The sequence below is a fragment of the Ictidomys tridecemlineatus genome, chromosome X (genome assembly GCF_052094955.1).
Source record: "Ictidomys tridecemlineatus isolate mIctTri1 chromosome X, mIctTri1.hap1, whole genome shotgun sequence".
Classification (NCBI taxonomy): Eukaryota; Metazoa; Chordata; class Mammalia; order Rodentia; family Sciuridae; genus Ictidomys; species Ictidomys tridecemlineatus.
The window spans coordinates 78,846,091-78,863,271 of record NC_135493.1 but is presented as its reverse complement, the minus strand read 5'-3'; the positions used below and the strand labels follow the sequence as shown (position 1 = coordinate 78,863,271).

At 33.1% G+C, this 17,181-nt stretch overlaps 1 protein-coding gene across 9 annotated transcripts in view; it reads left to right on the top strand.

The window, feature by feature from the left end:
* The window catches only part of Atrx (ATRX chromatin remodeler), a 226,069-nt gene that overhangs the window by 64,337 nt on the left and 144,551 nt on the right, over positions 1–17,181 (top strand). For 6 of the 9 annotated variants that reach the window (XM_040281649.2, XM_040281657.2, XM_021734670.3 and 3 more), the window contains 4 exons: positions 1,027–1,136; positions 2,910–2,977; positions 3,246–6,316; positions 11,697–11,769. In XM_040281649.2, the coding sequence (XP_040137583.1) occupies positions 1,027–1,136; positions 2,910–2,977; positions 3,246–6,316; positions 11,697–11,769 (3,322 nt within the window). The remainder of the gene's footprint in view (positions 1–1,026; positions 1,137–2,909; positions 2,978–3,245; positions 6,317–11,696; positions 11,770–17,181) is intronic. The other 3 variants (XM_021734672.3, XM_021734669.3, XM_013363851.4) reach the window with 2 other exon arrangements.

Below are 17,181 nucleotides of genomic sequence, written 5' to 3'. Positions count from 1 at the left end.
TCAGGATCTGGCACAAAGAGAGAGAGAGAGGGGGGGGGAGGGATTTCAGTTCGTTGTTTTATTGGTTGGGAACGGCTGTCTTTTTTTTTTTTCTCCCTCCTTTTTCTTTTTCATTTTCTTTTTCTTGAGATGGGGGGTCTCACTGTGTTTCCCAGGCTGGTCTTTCACTCTTGGGCTCAGCGTCCCAAGTAGCTGGGATTACAGGTGTGTTTCTGTTTTTTAAAAAGATTCTTCAGATGATTCTGATGTTCAGCTTAGATTGTAAGGCACTGCTTTAGCCGAAGTAGGAACAAGAACAAGGCAGGAGAGGTTTCTTCTAATTGTTGCTTGTATAGGTTATCTTCAGCCTGTTTTCCTGTAGATAGTACAGGATGAGGGTATGCCTTTCCAACTAGCTGATGTTTTGCTGCTGTATAGATAACTCATAATGTACAACCAGACACTGTTAGTAGGGAGTGGACAGTAGTCATAGAAAGAAGCCATGTGGGGATTATGGACAGTATTGAAGCAAATCTTAGGAAGGAAATGGGTAATATCAAATTGCCAAGTTTTCATGTACCCCATGGATAGAATTTGTGCAGACAATTCCACTTGGAGAATAAAAGATGTTTATGTCATTTACTTCTCCATTCCCTAAGAACAGATAGTGTATTTATTTGTAAAGCAATAGCAATGAAAAAGAGCCCTTGATCTTTATTTTTAGAACTTCCTTATGGGGTCTCTTCATGTTATGCCAAGTTGTGAGAAATGAATGGGGTTTGTATATGTAAAAGGAAAGACGTTTAGGATTTGTAGCTCAGAATTTGACAAGGTTGTCAGATTTTTTAGAAAGTCAGTATTTTTTTTTTTTTTAGAAAATCAGTAAAAAAAAAAAAAGGCTTTTTAATGGGTGTCCAAAAAGTTATTTCCCCATGGATTATGAGGTATCTCATATCTAATATAAAGTTCACAAAATGCTGACTAAGGTAAATATCCTTTTTTCCCCCCTGTGTAAATGTGTAAATAATGATCGCTCCTTTCTCCTAGAAGATGGGCTTCATGGAATCGTGAGCTGCACAGCTTGTGGACAGCAGGTCAATCATTTTCAAAAAGATTCCATTTATAGACACCCTTCACTGCAAGTCCTTATTTGTAAGGTATGTAAAGATTTGTTGATCAGGCTTACATTGTAGAGGGGAAGACCCATATATAAAAGGCCTGAAAAATGCCATTACAGGGGAGATATTGTGATTATGGAGCAGATAGGAAGCCTTTGTAATTAGGACTTGGTTGGCTTTTCAGTGGAGGTGTTATAAACTAATACCTGAAATGTGAATAAGAATTACCCTGGTAAAGTGGGATTGGTTCAGCTCCTTCTAGGAAATACAACACAGTATTTAGCGATTGAGAGCTAAAGGAGAACCTGTTAAGTATCGAAAACCTGACATTTTGTGTATGTGTGCATGCTTGTGTTTTCTAACCCTCCTTTTAATGTACCCTACTACTTTAAGTTTCCATGTGGAAGAGGGTTTGAAGTAACTTGAGATAATATAATTTAAATGTTTCTTATAGGTTGATTATGGTTTTAATAGTCTGTCTACAACTTTTTGTTGGTAATACAGTAGAGTTCTTTTAAAATACCTATGATATAAAGGTTATGTATAGGCTCCCCATCTCTTGTTAGTGCTGAGATGAATCCTGTGTGAGTATCTCACTTTTGAAATGCAGGGGTAGGCCATATTTTCCTGGGAGTTCTAGCTGTAGTTTTTATTTTTTATTTGCGTGGTACTGATGATTGAACCCAGGTGTGTTCTGCCTCTGAGATATATCCCCAGCCCTTTTGTTTAACTTTAATTTTTGTTTTTGTTTTGTTTTGTTTTTGGTACTGGGGAGTGAATACAGGGGCAATTAACCATTGAGCCACATCCCCAGTCCTTTTTTGTATTTTATTTAGAGGCAAGGGACTCTCTGAGTTGCTGAGGCTGGCTTTAAACTAGCGATCCTCCTGCCTCAGCCTCCTGAGCTGCTGAGATTACACTGTGCCCAGCTCTGGCTGGTTTAAATTTTGAGACAGGGTCTTGGCAAGTTGCACAGGCTGGCCTTGAACTTGTGATCTTCTTGCCTCGGCTTCTTAAGTTTTAAATTTTGACAGCTGGATTGGTAACCTGCATTTCCTTTCTCTTTTCTTATTTGCTTTTTTCTAAGGACGAGTCTGTAAGTCTAGGCAGTTTGGGTAGTTTTTGGAACCTTCCCTTTTCCCAATCTGACTGGAAAGGAATTTGAAGTTAGTGAAACTTGAATTTGAATAACAATTTTGCCTCTTAATAGTGTATGATATTAGATTAATTTACATATTAATGAACCTTAACTTTTCCCCTTAGAATATCTCCTACCTTATGGGTAGATATTTTGAGATTGAAAGATAATGTAGGTTAATAGTTCAGTTGTACACATAGTAGCTGTTTATATGTGGTGACTGTTAAAATTAGGAAGTAGAAACATCTAATACAGTTTTATGTACAGCTTTGTAAGCTAGTTGTATAAGACCAGAAATTTGCTTTATTAAATAAAATCTTTAATAAAAATCTTTAAAGCACTTTTTAAGTAAGGAATAATAGTGCTTGATGGTAGGGCAATCTGTGTCAAAAAGTTAATTCCTTGAGGAATTTCAATGACTGGAAAATACTAGTATTGGGTAGTACAATGTTCTGATTTGATTGTTTAAAATGTGCACATTCCTTTTACTTTATTAATGATTTCAAATGTTAATTTTTTGGAGTAGATGTAGCTCAGTGATAGAGTCCTTGTGTAGCATGTGTGAATTTCCTGGGTTTAATTCCCAGTACTCCCCACCAAAAGTTAAGTTTTTGTTCCTTATGAATGTTAATGAATTTTGAATAAAATTTCCCCTTCTTTTTTTCTTTCTATAGAATTGCTTTAAGTATTACATGAGTGATGATATTAGCCGTGACTCAGATGGAATGGATGAACAATGTAGGTAGGTAATAATTAAGATCACCTAGCATTCAGTGTCATCATTTTGGGGGGAATTCTTAAGAGTCTTTTATTAGATCCATCTTTTGTAATCTCATCATTATGATGTCTTTTTGCACTAAGCTTTAAGTTTTAAGCTTTCTGATAAGGAATAGGCAGATGACCTAAAATACTACTAAAATTGCTGACAGGACAATTTAAGTTGCTTTAATAATGAAGAGATTAAAATTAGTTTCATTTGGAATAATATTTTAATCTTTAAAACATTTCAGATGGTGTGCAGAAGGCGGGAACTTGATTTGTTGTGACTTTTGCCATAATGCCTTCTGTAAGAAATGCATTCTCCGTAACCTTGGTAGAAAGGAGCTATCTACTATAATGGATGAAAATAACCAATGGTATTGCTACATTTGTCACCCAGAGCCTTTATTGGACTTGGTCACTGCATGTAACAGTGTATTTGAGAACTTAGAACAATTGTTGCAGCAAAATAAGAAGAAGATAAAAATTGACAGTGAAAAGAGTACTAAAGTATGTGAACATGCACCCAAATTTTCTCCAAAGAAGAATACTTCAAATTGCAATGGAGAAGAAAAGAAATTAGATGATTCGTGTTCTGGCTCTGTAACCTACAATTATTCAGCACTAACTGTGCCCAAAGAGATGATTAAAAAGGCAAAAAAATTGATTGAGACCACAGCCAACATGAACTCCAGTTATGTTAAGTTTTTGAAGCAGGCAACAGATAATTCAGAAATCAGTTCTGCTACAAAGTTACGTCAGCTTAAGGCTTTTAAATCTGTGTTGGCTGATATCAAGAAGGCTCATCTTGCATTAGAGGAAGATTTGAATTCAGAGATTCAAGCTTTGGATGCTGTAAACAAAGAGAAAAATACCAAAGAGCATAAAGTTGTAGATGCTAAGTCGGAAACAAAAGTACGAAAAGGAGAAAAAATCTTTGCTTTGGAAAGGAAGGATATTTCAAAGTCAGACGGTAAACTGTCCAGAAAACAGGTAGATAATGAGCACATGGATCAGAGTATCCCAATAGAGGAACAAAGAGCAAATAGAAGTACTGGTGGTGAGCATAAGAAATCTGATAGGAAAGAGGAACCTCAGTATGAACCTGCTAATACTTCTGAAGACTTAGACATGGATATTGTGTCTGTTCCTTCCTCAGTTCCAGAGGATATTTTTGAGAATCTTGAGACTGCCATGGAAATTCAGAGTTCAACTGATTTTCAGGGGGATGGCAATAGTGGAACTGAGCAAGAATTGGAGAGTTCATCTGTAAAATTAAATATTCCTTCAAAAGACAACAGAGGAGGTATTAAGTCAAAAAGTACAGCTAAAGTAACAAAGGAATTATATGTTAAACTCACCCCTGTTTCCCTTTCTAATTCCCCAGTTAAAGGTGCTGATTGCCAGGAAGTTCCACAAGATAAAGATGGCCCTAAAAGTTCTGGTTTGAACCCCAAGTCAGAGAAATGTGGACCTGGACAGGAAAACACCGACAATGAGCATTTAACTGAAAATGAAGTTCCTTTACTTTTAGAAGAATCTGATCTTCGAAGATCCCCACGTGTTAAGACTACACCCTTGAGGCGACAGACAGAAACCAACCCTGCAACATCTAATTCAGATGAAGAAAGTAACGAAGTAGTTAAGGAGAAACAAAAACTATCAGTTCCAATCAGGAAAAAGGACAAGCGAAATTCTTCTGACAGTGCTATAGATAATCCTAAGCCTAATAAATTGCCTAAGTCCAAGCAATCAGAGATTGTGGATCAAAATTCAGATTCTGATGAAATGTTAGCAATCCTCAAAGAGGTAAGCAGCAGGATGAGTCACAGTTCTTCTTCAGATACTGATATTAATGAAACTCAGACAAACCATAAGACTCTGTATGATTTAAAGACTCAAAAAGGGAAAGATGATAAAGGAAAAAGGAAACGAAAAAGTTCTACTTCCGGCTCAGATTTTGATATTAAAAAAGGCAAATCAGCTAAAAGCTCTATAATTTCTAAAAAGAAACGCCAAAATCAGTCTGAGTCTTCTAATTATGACTCAGAATTAGAAAAAGAAATAAAAAGCATGAGTAAAATTGGGGCTGTCAGAACAACCAAAAAAAGATTTTCCAATAGAAAAGATTATGATTCTTCTGAAGATGAAAAAAACAGCAAAAAAGGGATGGATAATCAAGGGCAGAAGAGTTTGAAGACTGCACAAGAAGGATCATCTGATGATGCTGAAAGGAAACAGAATTTTTCTTCAGCAGAAAGCACAATTGAGAAAGACAAGACCATAGTGGAATTAAGAGATCGACTTTCTAAGAAACAGCAGCCAAGTGTTTCTTCTGATGTTGCTGATAAGCCTTCTTCAGGGAAAGAGGAGAGTTTAAATTCCCTAGGAGACAAAAAAATAGTTGAAACTAAAGAAAAGAGCAAGCATCTGAGAACCAAAACATGTAAAAAAGTACAGGGTGGCTTATCTGATGTTGCTGATAAATTCCCAAAGAAAGAGCAGAGTGATGATTCCTCTGAAGAAGATAAAAAGCAGAACAAAAAGGGGACTGAAGAAAAAGAAAAGACTATAGACTTGAAGAAAAAAGTAATGAAGATAGAACGGCATTATGAATCATCATCTGATAGCACTGAGAAATTACCTGAGGGAGAAGAAAGTTGTCATTTTCCTAAGGGCCTAAAACAAAGCAAGAGTGACACAACTGATGGAGAAAAGAAAGGTAAAAAAATGAAAGATAAAATTTCTAAAAAGAAGGATGAGTTATCTGATAATGTTGAAAAGGTACCAGGGAAAGGAGATAGTTGTGACTCTTCAGAAGATAAAAAGATTAAGAATAGAGCATCAGGTAGAGAGAAGAAAAGACGCAACTTGCCTGAAAAGAGTTCAAGGAAGAGACAAGATTTTTCATCATCTGATACTGAGAAATGTTCCATGAAACAAGATGGTTGTGACTCTTCTGATAAGAAACCGAAAAGAATAGAATTGAGGGAAAGAAGAAATTTAAATTCAAAGAGAAATACCAAGGAAATACAAAGTGGCTCATCATCTTCTGATGCTGAGGAAAGTTCTGAAGATAATAAAAAGCAGAAGAAACAAAGAGCTTCAGCTAAAAAGAAGGCAGGCAATGTCAAGGAAAAAAAGAGAAACCCCCTAAGAACAAGCAATAAAAGGAAGCAAGCAGACATTACTTCCTCATCATCTGATGTAGGAGATGATGATCAGAATTCTGTAGGCGAGGGGAGCAGTGATGAACAGAAAATTAAGCCTGTGACTGAAAATTTAGTGCTTTCTTCACACACTGGATTTTGCCAATCTTCAGGTATGAAAAAACTAAGTAAACATTTTAAAATTTGTACTCTCTTTAAACCTTTTTTAATAACTACATTGTTTAATTTTTCCTGAAGAAAATCTAATTCAGGATTACTCTTTAGGAGAAGTCTATTTAAAAATGATCACCAGTTTACTATAAGACCTTTCTTGATTTAATTTTATGCCATCTTTGTAAAATATTTCATACATTGTTAGTCTTTTGTGTCAGTCAGACCAAAGTTTTTGGGTAAATAACAAAAATGTTCTATATGTGTTTAGTGCTTTTTTTCTGGGGTAATGAACAGTAAAATTTATGAAAGAAAATGGTACATTTTGTGAGAATAGTCCAGGAGGTATTCATTTAATGGAAATGAGACCAAAAGTTTTAAGTGCTTTGCCAAGCATATAGCTTTTAAAATTGGAACAGAGAGCTTTTCATTTGGTACTGGGGATTCAACACAGGGTTGCTCAACCACTGAGCAATATCCCTAGCATTTTTCATATTTTGAGATAGAGTCTCTCTACTTGCTGAGGCTGGCCTCAAACTCCCAAACTTGGATCCTCCTTGCAACCTCTCAAGTCACTTGGATTATGGGTGTGCACAACCATTCCTGGTTTCAGAAGAGATAGCTTTGAGTCCCATGAAATCCCATTAAATAGCTTAAATTTAGTGTATTGAAACCCTTTTTGATATTTCTTAGCTAGTTTCTGATAGTACAAACAGAATCTTCTCTTTTTTGGCCCCTCCCCAATCACAGATGCTTCTCTTAAAACACTATCAAAATGAAGGAAGAAAGAAAATCCAAACTGTAGATGGAATACCCAAACCTGATGGGATAGAGAATCAGGAACATTAGGATTTGAGTTAATTGGTTATGGCTACCTAGAAACATAAAATAAAAAAATTAATCATTATTACACATATTTTCAAACATTGTTTGTTGTTATACTAAATATATTTGATTGTTATTATATAAATTTATTATAATTTTCACTAGTTACTTGCATTGTTGTTTTAGTAATACCTGTTAGTTAACTGAGGACACTTAGATTTTGATGGGGAGATACTGTGATTGAACCTGGAGGTGTTTTACCACTGAGCTGTTTCCCTAGCCCTTTTTATTTTTTATTTTGAGACAGGGTCTTGCTAAGTTACATAGGGCCTGGCTGAATTGCTGAGGCTGGTTTTGACCTTGGTGTCCTCCTGCCTCAGCTTCCTGAATTGCTGGGATTATAGGCATAGAAGACCACTACCAACTCTTTTGTGTGTGTATGTGGCCTGGGGATTACTGAGGATTGAACCCAGGGATACTCTACCTCTGAGCTATATACCCAGCCCCTTTTAGTTTTTATTTTTGCTAGGCCCCCCAGGCTGGCCTTCAATTTGCAATCATCTTACCTCAGCCTCCCTAGTAGCTGGGATTACAGGTATGTTAATGCTCAAAATTACACTGTGTTCCAATATAGGATGAAGTTTAACTTTTTAATTTTTTTTCTCTTTCCACATTCCTTTTAAAAATTTGTCCTAATTAGCTATACATGATAGTGGAATGTATTTTGACATATTATACATATATGTAATACAACTTCTAATTCTTTTGGTTGTACATAATGCAGAACTGCATGGGTTGTATAATCATGTGTTGAAAAAATACTTTGAGTCTGAGGCAGGGGGATAAAAAATACAAAACCAGGGGCTGGGGTTGTGGCTCAGGGGTAGAACACTTGCCGAGCACATGTGCGGCACTGGGTTCAATCCTCAGCACCACATAAAAAAATAAACAAATAAAGTTAAACATGTTTTTTAAATCCAAGGCCAGCTTGGGCAACATACTAAGCTCTTGACTCAGTATTAATAAACAAACAAACAAACAAAATAAATAAATAAATGGGCTGACAATACAGTTCAGTGGTAGAGCATCCCTGGATTTAATCCCCAGTAGGGCCAAAAAAAAAAAAGTACACACACATGTTACACAAAGGGTAGCACTTTAATATCATAAAGTATAATTTTAATAATTGTATGCACACTTCCATCCTCCTCTGTTTTTTTAATCAATCATTGCATCCACAATGGGCTCAAGGACATTTTCTGTTTTTTGAAACATTTATTGTTTTAGTTTTAGGTGAACACAATATCTGTATTTTTTTTTTTTTATGTTGTGTTGAGGATCGAAACCAGTGCCTCAAGCATGCTAGATAAGTACTCTATCACTGAGCCACAACCCCAGTTTAGATTTTTAATTTTTTTTCTCTTTCCACATTCTTTTTTAAAATTTGTCCTAATTAGCTATACATGATAGTAGAATGTATTTTGACATTATACATATATGGAATACAACTTCTCATTCTTTTGGTTGTACATAATGTAGAATTGCATTGGTTGTATAATCATATGTGCACTTAGGATAGTAATGTCCACTTCATTCTACTATCTTTAACCATTTCCCTTCCCTTCCCTTCATTTCCCCTTTTCTCATCCAGAGTACTTCTATCATTCCCTAACTCCCCACACCACTGTGAAATTAGCATCTGCATATCAGAGAAAATATTCAACATTTGTTTTTTTGGGATTGAGTTATTTCACATAACATGATGTTCTCCAGTTCCACCCATTTACCTGCAAATGACATAATTTTTTCTTTATTATGGCTGAGTAATATTCCATTGTGTACATATGCCAAATTTTCTTTATACATTTTATCTATTGAAGGGCACCTAGTATCATAAAGTATAATTTTAATAACTGTATGCACACCTCCATCCTCCTCTGGTTTTTTAATCAATCATTGCATCCACAATGGGCTCAAGGGGATTTTCTGTTTTGAAACTTTTTTTTTTTTTTTTTTTTTAGTTTTAGGAGGATATCTTTATTTTAATGTTTTGCTGAGGATTGAACCCAATGCCTCATGCATGCTAGGCGAGTATTCTACCATGGAGCCACATCCCCAGCCCCTCAGGGGCATTTTCTAACCTGCATTCACTAATGAAACTTGGCATATTGGGGAAAGAACCCAAGCAAGTGACCAAAAAAACCCTAACCCCTCAGAGCCACAGACTAGGTTTTGTTATGTGAACTACTTCAGGCATAAAGAAATGGAGACACACACACACACACACACACACACACACACACACACACACACATTTAGTGATGATAAAACAATAGATATGCATTGTGTTTTCTAAAAATAATGCAAAGAATAACAAACTAAAATTCTTCTTAATGAAAAAACCCAGAAAACAGTGTCAGCTAACATTTCAGTGTACATTAAGCAGCTGTAATTTTATTACAACATGGAGATCATTCTAAATGCCTGTCTTGCTTTCTGCCTATTTTTTTTGCCTTCAACCTTTATTAATTTGATAACTAAGGAACAATCTCATAGATTTCATTTACATGCCTTTTAACATTAATGCAATTGGAATACTTTTTAAAATATTCCAGAATTTCTGTGTGTCTTCTATTCTGGATTTATTCCATATTCATAATTCTTCTGAAATAGCTTCTTACAATTGAAGAGCATTCATTAGGGATACATGCCATATATATTTTTTTATTCATTTGTTCCTAGAGCTTAATGACAGCATTAGTGATTTCTTTTAAATTAGAGCTATTGTGCTTTTAAGGACATCCATTCAAATGCAAAACTGGAAAGGAACTGACAAGAAAAATTTCTTCAGGAAAAGTATGTCTTTATAGAGAAGATTGAAAACAATAAGTATATTGGTTACCTGTTAAGTGATCTAAGTAGTACTGATAAAGTTTGCACTGAATTGGAGTCATTCTCACAGCTAACACATATTCATGTTTTGGAGGCAAAAACTTTGTTAATACTGTATAATCTTTCCTCTGTAATTAACAAGAAAGATAATGATAATTAGTTAATCTAAAAACATGACAGTAATGAACTGCTTTAAGAATTCTTGTTTTGATTACAACTAAAAGACACACATAATTAAACACCAAACATAAAAATTTGAAAACCATATTTGTACTTGCTAAAATCACACAATGATCCATGTATTATTATAGTAATAATTTCATATGATAATATAGTATATGCATAAAAAAGATACTGCACTATATCAGTCACATTTTTAATTTAAATAGTCATTTGACAGAATGACCACCTATATCAATGTAAGTTCTCAGGACAGTCTCCTCCAAGAATTATGGGGTGTGAGGGGGGAGAAAATGGTGGGGGAATGTAGTAAGTTGTGGTAACAAAATGACTTGCTTTAATCACATTCTAATACCAATAAATCAAACTGTAGTACGGTCTGAGTTATATTGATAAGATATACATTTGTGCCAAATAACACATAATCTGAGTAAAAATGTTTGCCCAGTTGAGAAAATAAGACATGCACACACACTTTGGGAAATATTTTATCATATGTATAAGGAAAAAACAGAACACTAATATGCTAAAAAAGAAAAAAGACAAATCAGAAAAATGATACCTGGGTAGTAGCAGCAGTACAGATAAAGAATACATAGGGGCTGGGGTTTCTAATGTGATGTTTCTTTGTAGCTATCATTAAAATTTAATATCTGAAAAGAAGGTACAGATCTTGAGATCCATTAATAGTTAGCTCAGTCTCTACATACTTATCTATTCACGAATGTAAATTAACCAAAGGTCTGTATATAAACACTGTTAGCCTGTTTAGGCTATTGCCTGTATGTGAAAGTAATAAAACTATTTCTCAAGGATTACACATCTCGCTGGGCTTTGAGGTACACATGTGTAATCCCAGCAACTATGGAGGCTGAGAAAGGAGGACTACAAGTTCAGCAATTTAGTGAGGCCCTAAGCCACTTAACTTAGCAAGACTCGATCTTTATAAAAAAGGGGGCTGGGGGCTGGGGAAATAGCTCAGTGGCAAAGTACGCCTGGTTTCAGTTCCCAGTACCCCCCCAAAAGTCTCCTCTCTTAATTCATATTGACCTCTCCTACAACTATGGAGGCTGAGAAAGGAGGACTGCAAGTTCATGGCTAGCATCAGCAATAATATTTTTTTACCATTTTGAAATTTTTATTTTGGAATAATTACAGATCCACAGGAATTTCCAAATTTGCTTCTTGCCCAGCAGGCCCAGAGCTCTGTGTTTAATTCCCAGCACTGCAAAACAAACAAGCAAACACACACCCTGTAATGTTGTAAGGAACATTGAAATATTTAAGACCTTACTATTTATCATTTTATTTCTGGTACTTCACATATTTTGTACTACACTTTTTAAACATTTTTTTTAAACATTTCAGAATAGTGGTTAGTACCTACTGGTATTTTTTAGAGCTTTGGACTTTTAATTTTATTTTATAATGTTTAACTTATGTAGATCATTTAAAGCTAATTTTAAGTACACTTTTTTCCCCAAGGAGATGAAGCCTTATGTAAATCAGTGCCTGTCACAGTGGATGATGATGACGACGACAATGATCCTGAGAATAGGTATGATTCCATCTGTAAGGACTTAAAAAAGATTATAACACACCCTAGGCGTGGGCGCAAACATCAGCAACGGAACAGCAAGCAGGTTGTAAAAACCGGGAGTGCCTGCCTTAGAAAGACTCACTCACAGTCTTCCTGCAAGTTTGAAAGAAAGGCCAGAAAATGGGTTAAACTCAGAAACCTTAAGAGAAAATAAATATAAATATTAACACACCTAGCATAGGGTGTGTTATAAATACAGAACTGTCAATTTTGTGTTTTCATGTAAACTGTGATAATTTTTGAATCTTTTTTAATTTTTACAGATTTTTTTGATGAAAGTGAATCATATGAATAAATTGGTAACAACAGACATCTCTCTATATATTTGGTTATTGTTCTTAATTGTCATCCAATGAATTTGGTGATCCTGTTTTTTAAGACCTGTTGAGATTGAAAAAAAGATTCCTCAGATAGTTAAGATTAAGAAATTGCTTTCAAAATAAGTTTTCAATTTACAGGGATCCAGACTAGATTTTAGCCATTTTTCAAAGAAAATGGAAGTAGTTTGACAGTGTTAACTGGTTTAAATATATAGTAGCTTGTAGAATTTTACTTAACTGAGGGATGGCTGGGAGAAGGAATAAAAAAAGGACACATTTCTGACATAGACAGTAAAGAATTAAAACTGGTATTAAAGAATATAACCACAATGTTTTACAAATCTTTTAAACATTTTGTTTACTTTAGTATATCCCCAATCATAATCTCCAATCATGAAGACAGAGTGGTATAGTGAATGAAATTGGAATAATGGGGATAAGGATCATATCTTCTAATGTTTCTAACAACTTGGTGATTTTTGAGCTTCAACTTGTTTTGCCAAAGTTTTCTACCTCTAAAATGAGTAGGTTGGATGGCGTTTTCTCTGATTAATTCTAATATGGTAGAATTGATGAATTTATTAAGGAATATTTATTCCTATCAGTAAACTCTAAAATATTAATTGAAGATATAAAAATACACACGTAATTTTTGTGCCATAATTTTTAATGAATTTAACAGAGTATTAAATACTGTAGGCTGAGTTGTTATAGTAGTTGTTTTATGTCTTGCTGATGGTGATAGGTTTCTCAATTTGAAAGATCAGCATTCTGCTAACATAGAATATTTAAAGTGAATGAATAGGTTTATTTTACATTTTTAATAGAGCTTAATTATGGAAAGAAAGAGTCGGACTCTGCTTTCCTCCTTATTTTTTTTAAATTAAAAATATATACCCGATTATTTCATGGAATATGGGTGGGGTCCACAATGGAATGGTAACTGCATACAATTTTTGGATTTTACATTATTTCATCACAGATAATAAAAACATTTAAAATTTTATTTTAAAAATGCTTAAATTCTTACTTATATATACTATTATTTGTTTTCCTGTATGAGGCCTCAAATGTTACTGATAGGCTAACAGTGTTAAGTACATTATATCCTAACTCAATTGTGAGTGATGAACTTTAATATTTAGTCACCAAATAAGATTGTTATTAAGTTATGATAAGTTTTGTTAGAACTTGTCAAAAGATTACATTTTCATCTTCTAATTTCTCTGATCATATCTCTTTGTAACTGGCAAGTATTTTATTAGCACTTACCTTTAATTCCATCTTGTATTTGTGATAAAAAAATTACAACCCTATTGAGTACTTTTGAGGAATTGAATTTTATCTTGAGCGTGTCTTTCATTATACTCAGTTTAATGTTCTTTTATAATATATAATTAATAATTTGTTTAATATCCACTATACCAAAGAGATATCTAATATGCATGGATTATCTAGTCATGATGTGCATACAAATAACTTCTTGCACTATTTTAGTATAAATGATGTATTTGAGCAGATTTGAATATGCACTAAGCAACTTTAAAATTTTTGTCTGCAGATCATGATTAAATCTTGGCATTATTTTTCCAATTTGACATTTTTTTGAGTGGGATGTGTTTTAGTAGTAGTATATTGTAATTGTGTGTAAATTTGTACACAATTGTGTAGCTGTGTAAAAATTGTGTATAAATTTCATATGCATTGCTTTTTTAGTAGTATTGTAATACATTTCCAGTGATGGTGTTTATGGAGAGGTAAATAGTGTATTGTTGCAAATGCTTCACTATTTCAACGCAATAAATTTGTGTAAAACTTTTTCTTGTTCAAGCATTTAATTTTAATTATAATGCACCTTTTCATAAGAGTTCATAAAAATTTTTAGAATCAAGATATATAAACTAGTTTGAACCACAGATGTTCTTTATGTTCCTGAAATTGAGGAAGTAAATACTTTTTCCAAAACATATATGGTTATATATATTTGTGTGAAAATTTGATTGATTGGTTTTTCTGTTTGAATGTTGTGGTAGTTTTTTTGGTTTGTTTTTATTAGCACACTTTTTTAAATTATTGTTCAAAACGTTACAAAGCTCTTGACATATCATATTTCATACATTTGATTCAAGTGGATTATGAACTCCCATTTTTACCCCGGTGGTAGTTTTTTTGATTTCATTTGAAAAACATATTCATCTTGGATATTTTAGTAGACGTAAATAAGTTTGTGTTATTTAAAAACGCTATTATGTAGCATCTGTATTTAGGTAGCATTTGTGTTTGAAAGTAGAAGTATACATTTGTGAGATAGAATCGTGTAAGCTATGAATTAATTTCTATTTAATTGCTTTTATTTAGTGAACAATGACAAAATATAGGTCGATGCTCTGGTTTTATTGAGCTTCTTTGAAAATAGCATAAATATTTTGATATTTGTGTAATAAGAATTTATTAGAATTGATGTATTTTCTCAAAGGCTATAATACCAATTTTGTCATGGTTTTAAATTTATACACATAATTTAAATTAGTTATGAGGAAGTACTATAGGAAAATGTTTTCATTTGACTTTTTAATATTTGTTAGTTGGGGGTTTAAATCAGTTCCTCTTTGAACAGGTATCTGTTGGTATATTTTTTATTTTGGGTGGAATTTAATAATTACACTGGCATTTAAATCACATTTATTCACTGTGATTGGGACCAGAAGTATTTCATATTTCAGAGTTGTTTTTGTATCTGATTCTGTTTGTCTAGTCTTTACCAGTTGAACATCCATGATTTGAAAATACTGACAGATTTCAAAGCACTTCAGATTTCAGATGTATTGATTAGAAATGTGCAGCCTGTATGTTTTGATTCTTTTATGTTTTCAGTATATTTGAGGATATTCAGATCAAACATGTTTTCTTATGTTACAATTTAATACTTGTACAATGAAGGAGCCTCAGTAATATGATGGTGTGTTCAAATTTAATAATGTTAGTGTTCAGGGTTATTATTTTTGGAATATTTTTATTTGTATTTTTTTTAGGATATGAAAAAATATTTAGAATTGAGCTTTTGAGAGTAAAAACACAAGTAATAAATTTTTCTTATTAAGCAGTGTTTTTTAATCTCTAATTTTTACCAAAAGCAGAGAGTTTTATATGGATACCCTTTCCTGCTAACACAAACACAGGGATCCCTGCCTGCGTGCACACATGAGCACACACATATTTACTTTATTGTTGAAAAAATGTTTTCTTGGTTCTAGTACTATTACATAGTTTTTCTCATGATTTCTCTGTGATTGGGGCTAAATAGATTTTTTTCCTCCATAGAAGGAAAGTATGTGGAGATTGCTCAAAGAAATCACCCATTATTGATAGACGTTATACTTATTTATAGTGAGAATAGATCATAGCCTTTTATATTTCCAATTCTCCTAACATCTGGTATTAGTTTTGCTTTTCAAATTAGAAAATATACAAATTATTGTGTTATTTTCTACTGTCTTGGTGTGGGTGTTCTGTTGAAGGCTTTGTACGGTTAATGCAACATATTTTGGAAAGATATTAATGATTCCTGGATTTTGTGCATGTGAATGAAGATATTTAATGATTGTTTACTTGATTTCACGAAAATTATGGCATGATATCATAACTTTCACTTCTATTCAAACATTTCCAAATGCTCATCTTCTACTCCTACATGTTTTAATCCATTCTCTATACAAATTTGCTACATCTGTGATGTTTTTTCTTTTAATTTTTAGTGGTGGTACTGTTTGGTTAGTAAAATTGTTCTGATTCTTCTTTACTATACTTGAAAAAACAAAGGTAGCATTCTAAATTGAGTATTTTGTTTGTTTCTCTGTTTTAGTAAGGGTTTCAAATACCTAGCAATTTTAAGGTTTTTCAACATAGTTCAGGTAAGTATTATAAGTCTTATAATACTATGTCCAACCAGTGGATAGAATATTTTTGTAAATGAGTAAACTGGTTGCAGTTTTCATCAACTTTCTATTGCATTATAATTCCCAGGAAGGAAGATAATATGGTCAGTAGTGGGGACCATTGTCCTCTGTTTAAGATTTAAACATTATATGTAATCTCTTTCTTGTTTCCCTATTCTTTGGTGTACTGAGATTTTCAGAAAATGAGAAATAGGTCTTCCTCCAATGGACAAAAAGGAAAGGAAAGAAAAAAATTCAGATTTTAGTGTTCACAAATGTAACTCAGTTTTTTGGAGTAATTTCTTGCTTTCACTTTTCAAGTATAAAAATGCTGAACTAGTTCTGAAATGATAACATTTTCTAAATTTATATCAATGTTAATATATTGTTATAAAAATTCCTCTAAAACTTAGATTTTTTTGTGAAATGAAAGAATACACATTTTGTAATTCAGGCATTATTCTAGTACCATAGCCTGTGTATAGACTATTAATTATTCTGGGTTCTTAATTTCATACAGTTTTTTATTTTTCTACTCCTAAGATTTTGTAAATGCCATTTGATAGTAACTTTCATGGTGCCTTCACCAAAAACCAAAAACAACAACAAAATAGGACCACATCTCATTAATTAGAGATATTATAGGACATTTTACTGAAAAAATGCTTTGAATCATTTTTGAGCTTTTGATTAGTTGGTGACTTCATCATTATCTCATGAATTCTACCAGTTTTGCCTTTGCTTTATTTTTAAAAGTTGTATACCAAGATATTAATTTTGAACCTAAACATTAAAATATATGCTGTTATAAAATTGGAAGAATTCAATATTACTTCTGGAACATATTTTATTTTTAAAATTTATAACCTTTTAGTAGGTGACATTTATTAAAACAAAGCCCTATGCTCTACTGCAAGTATATGTGTTGTTTATCATACTGTTCTTACAGAAAATATTTAACATTCCTTGCTTGGATTCCTTTAGAATTGTTTTACAAATCCACTTGAAAATGTTTTATTGCTACATGGACAATTACTTTGTATCTCTATGGAGCATTCATTTCAACCTTATTTTATTCAAAATTCTGTTAACTATATATTCTTTTGTGGAAGTGT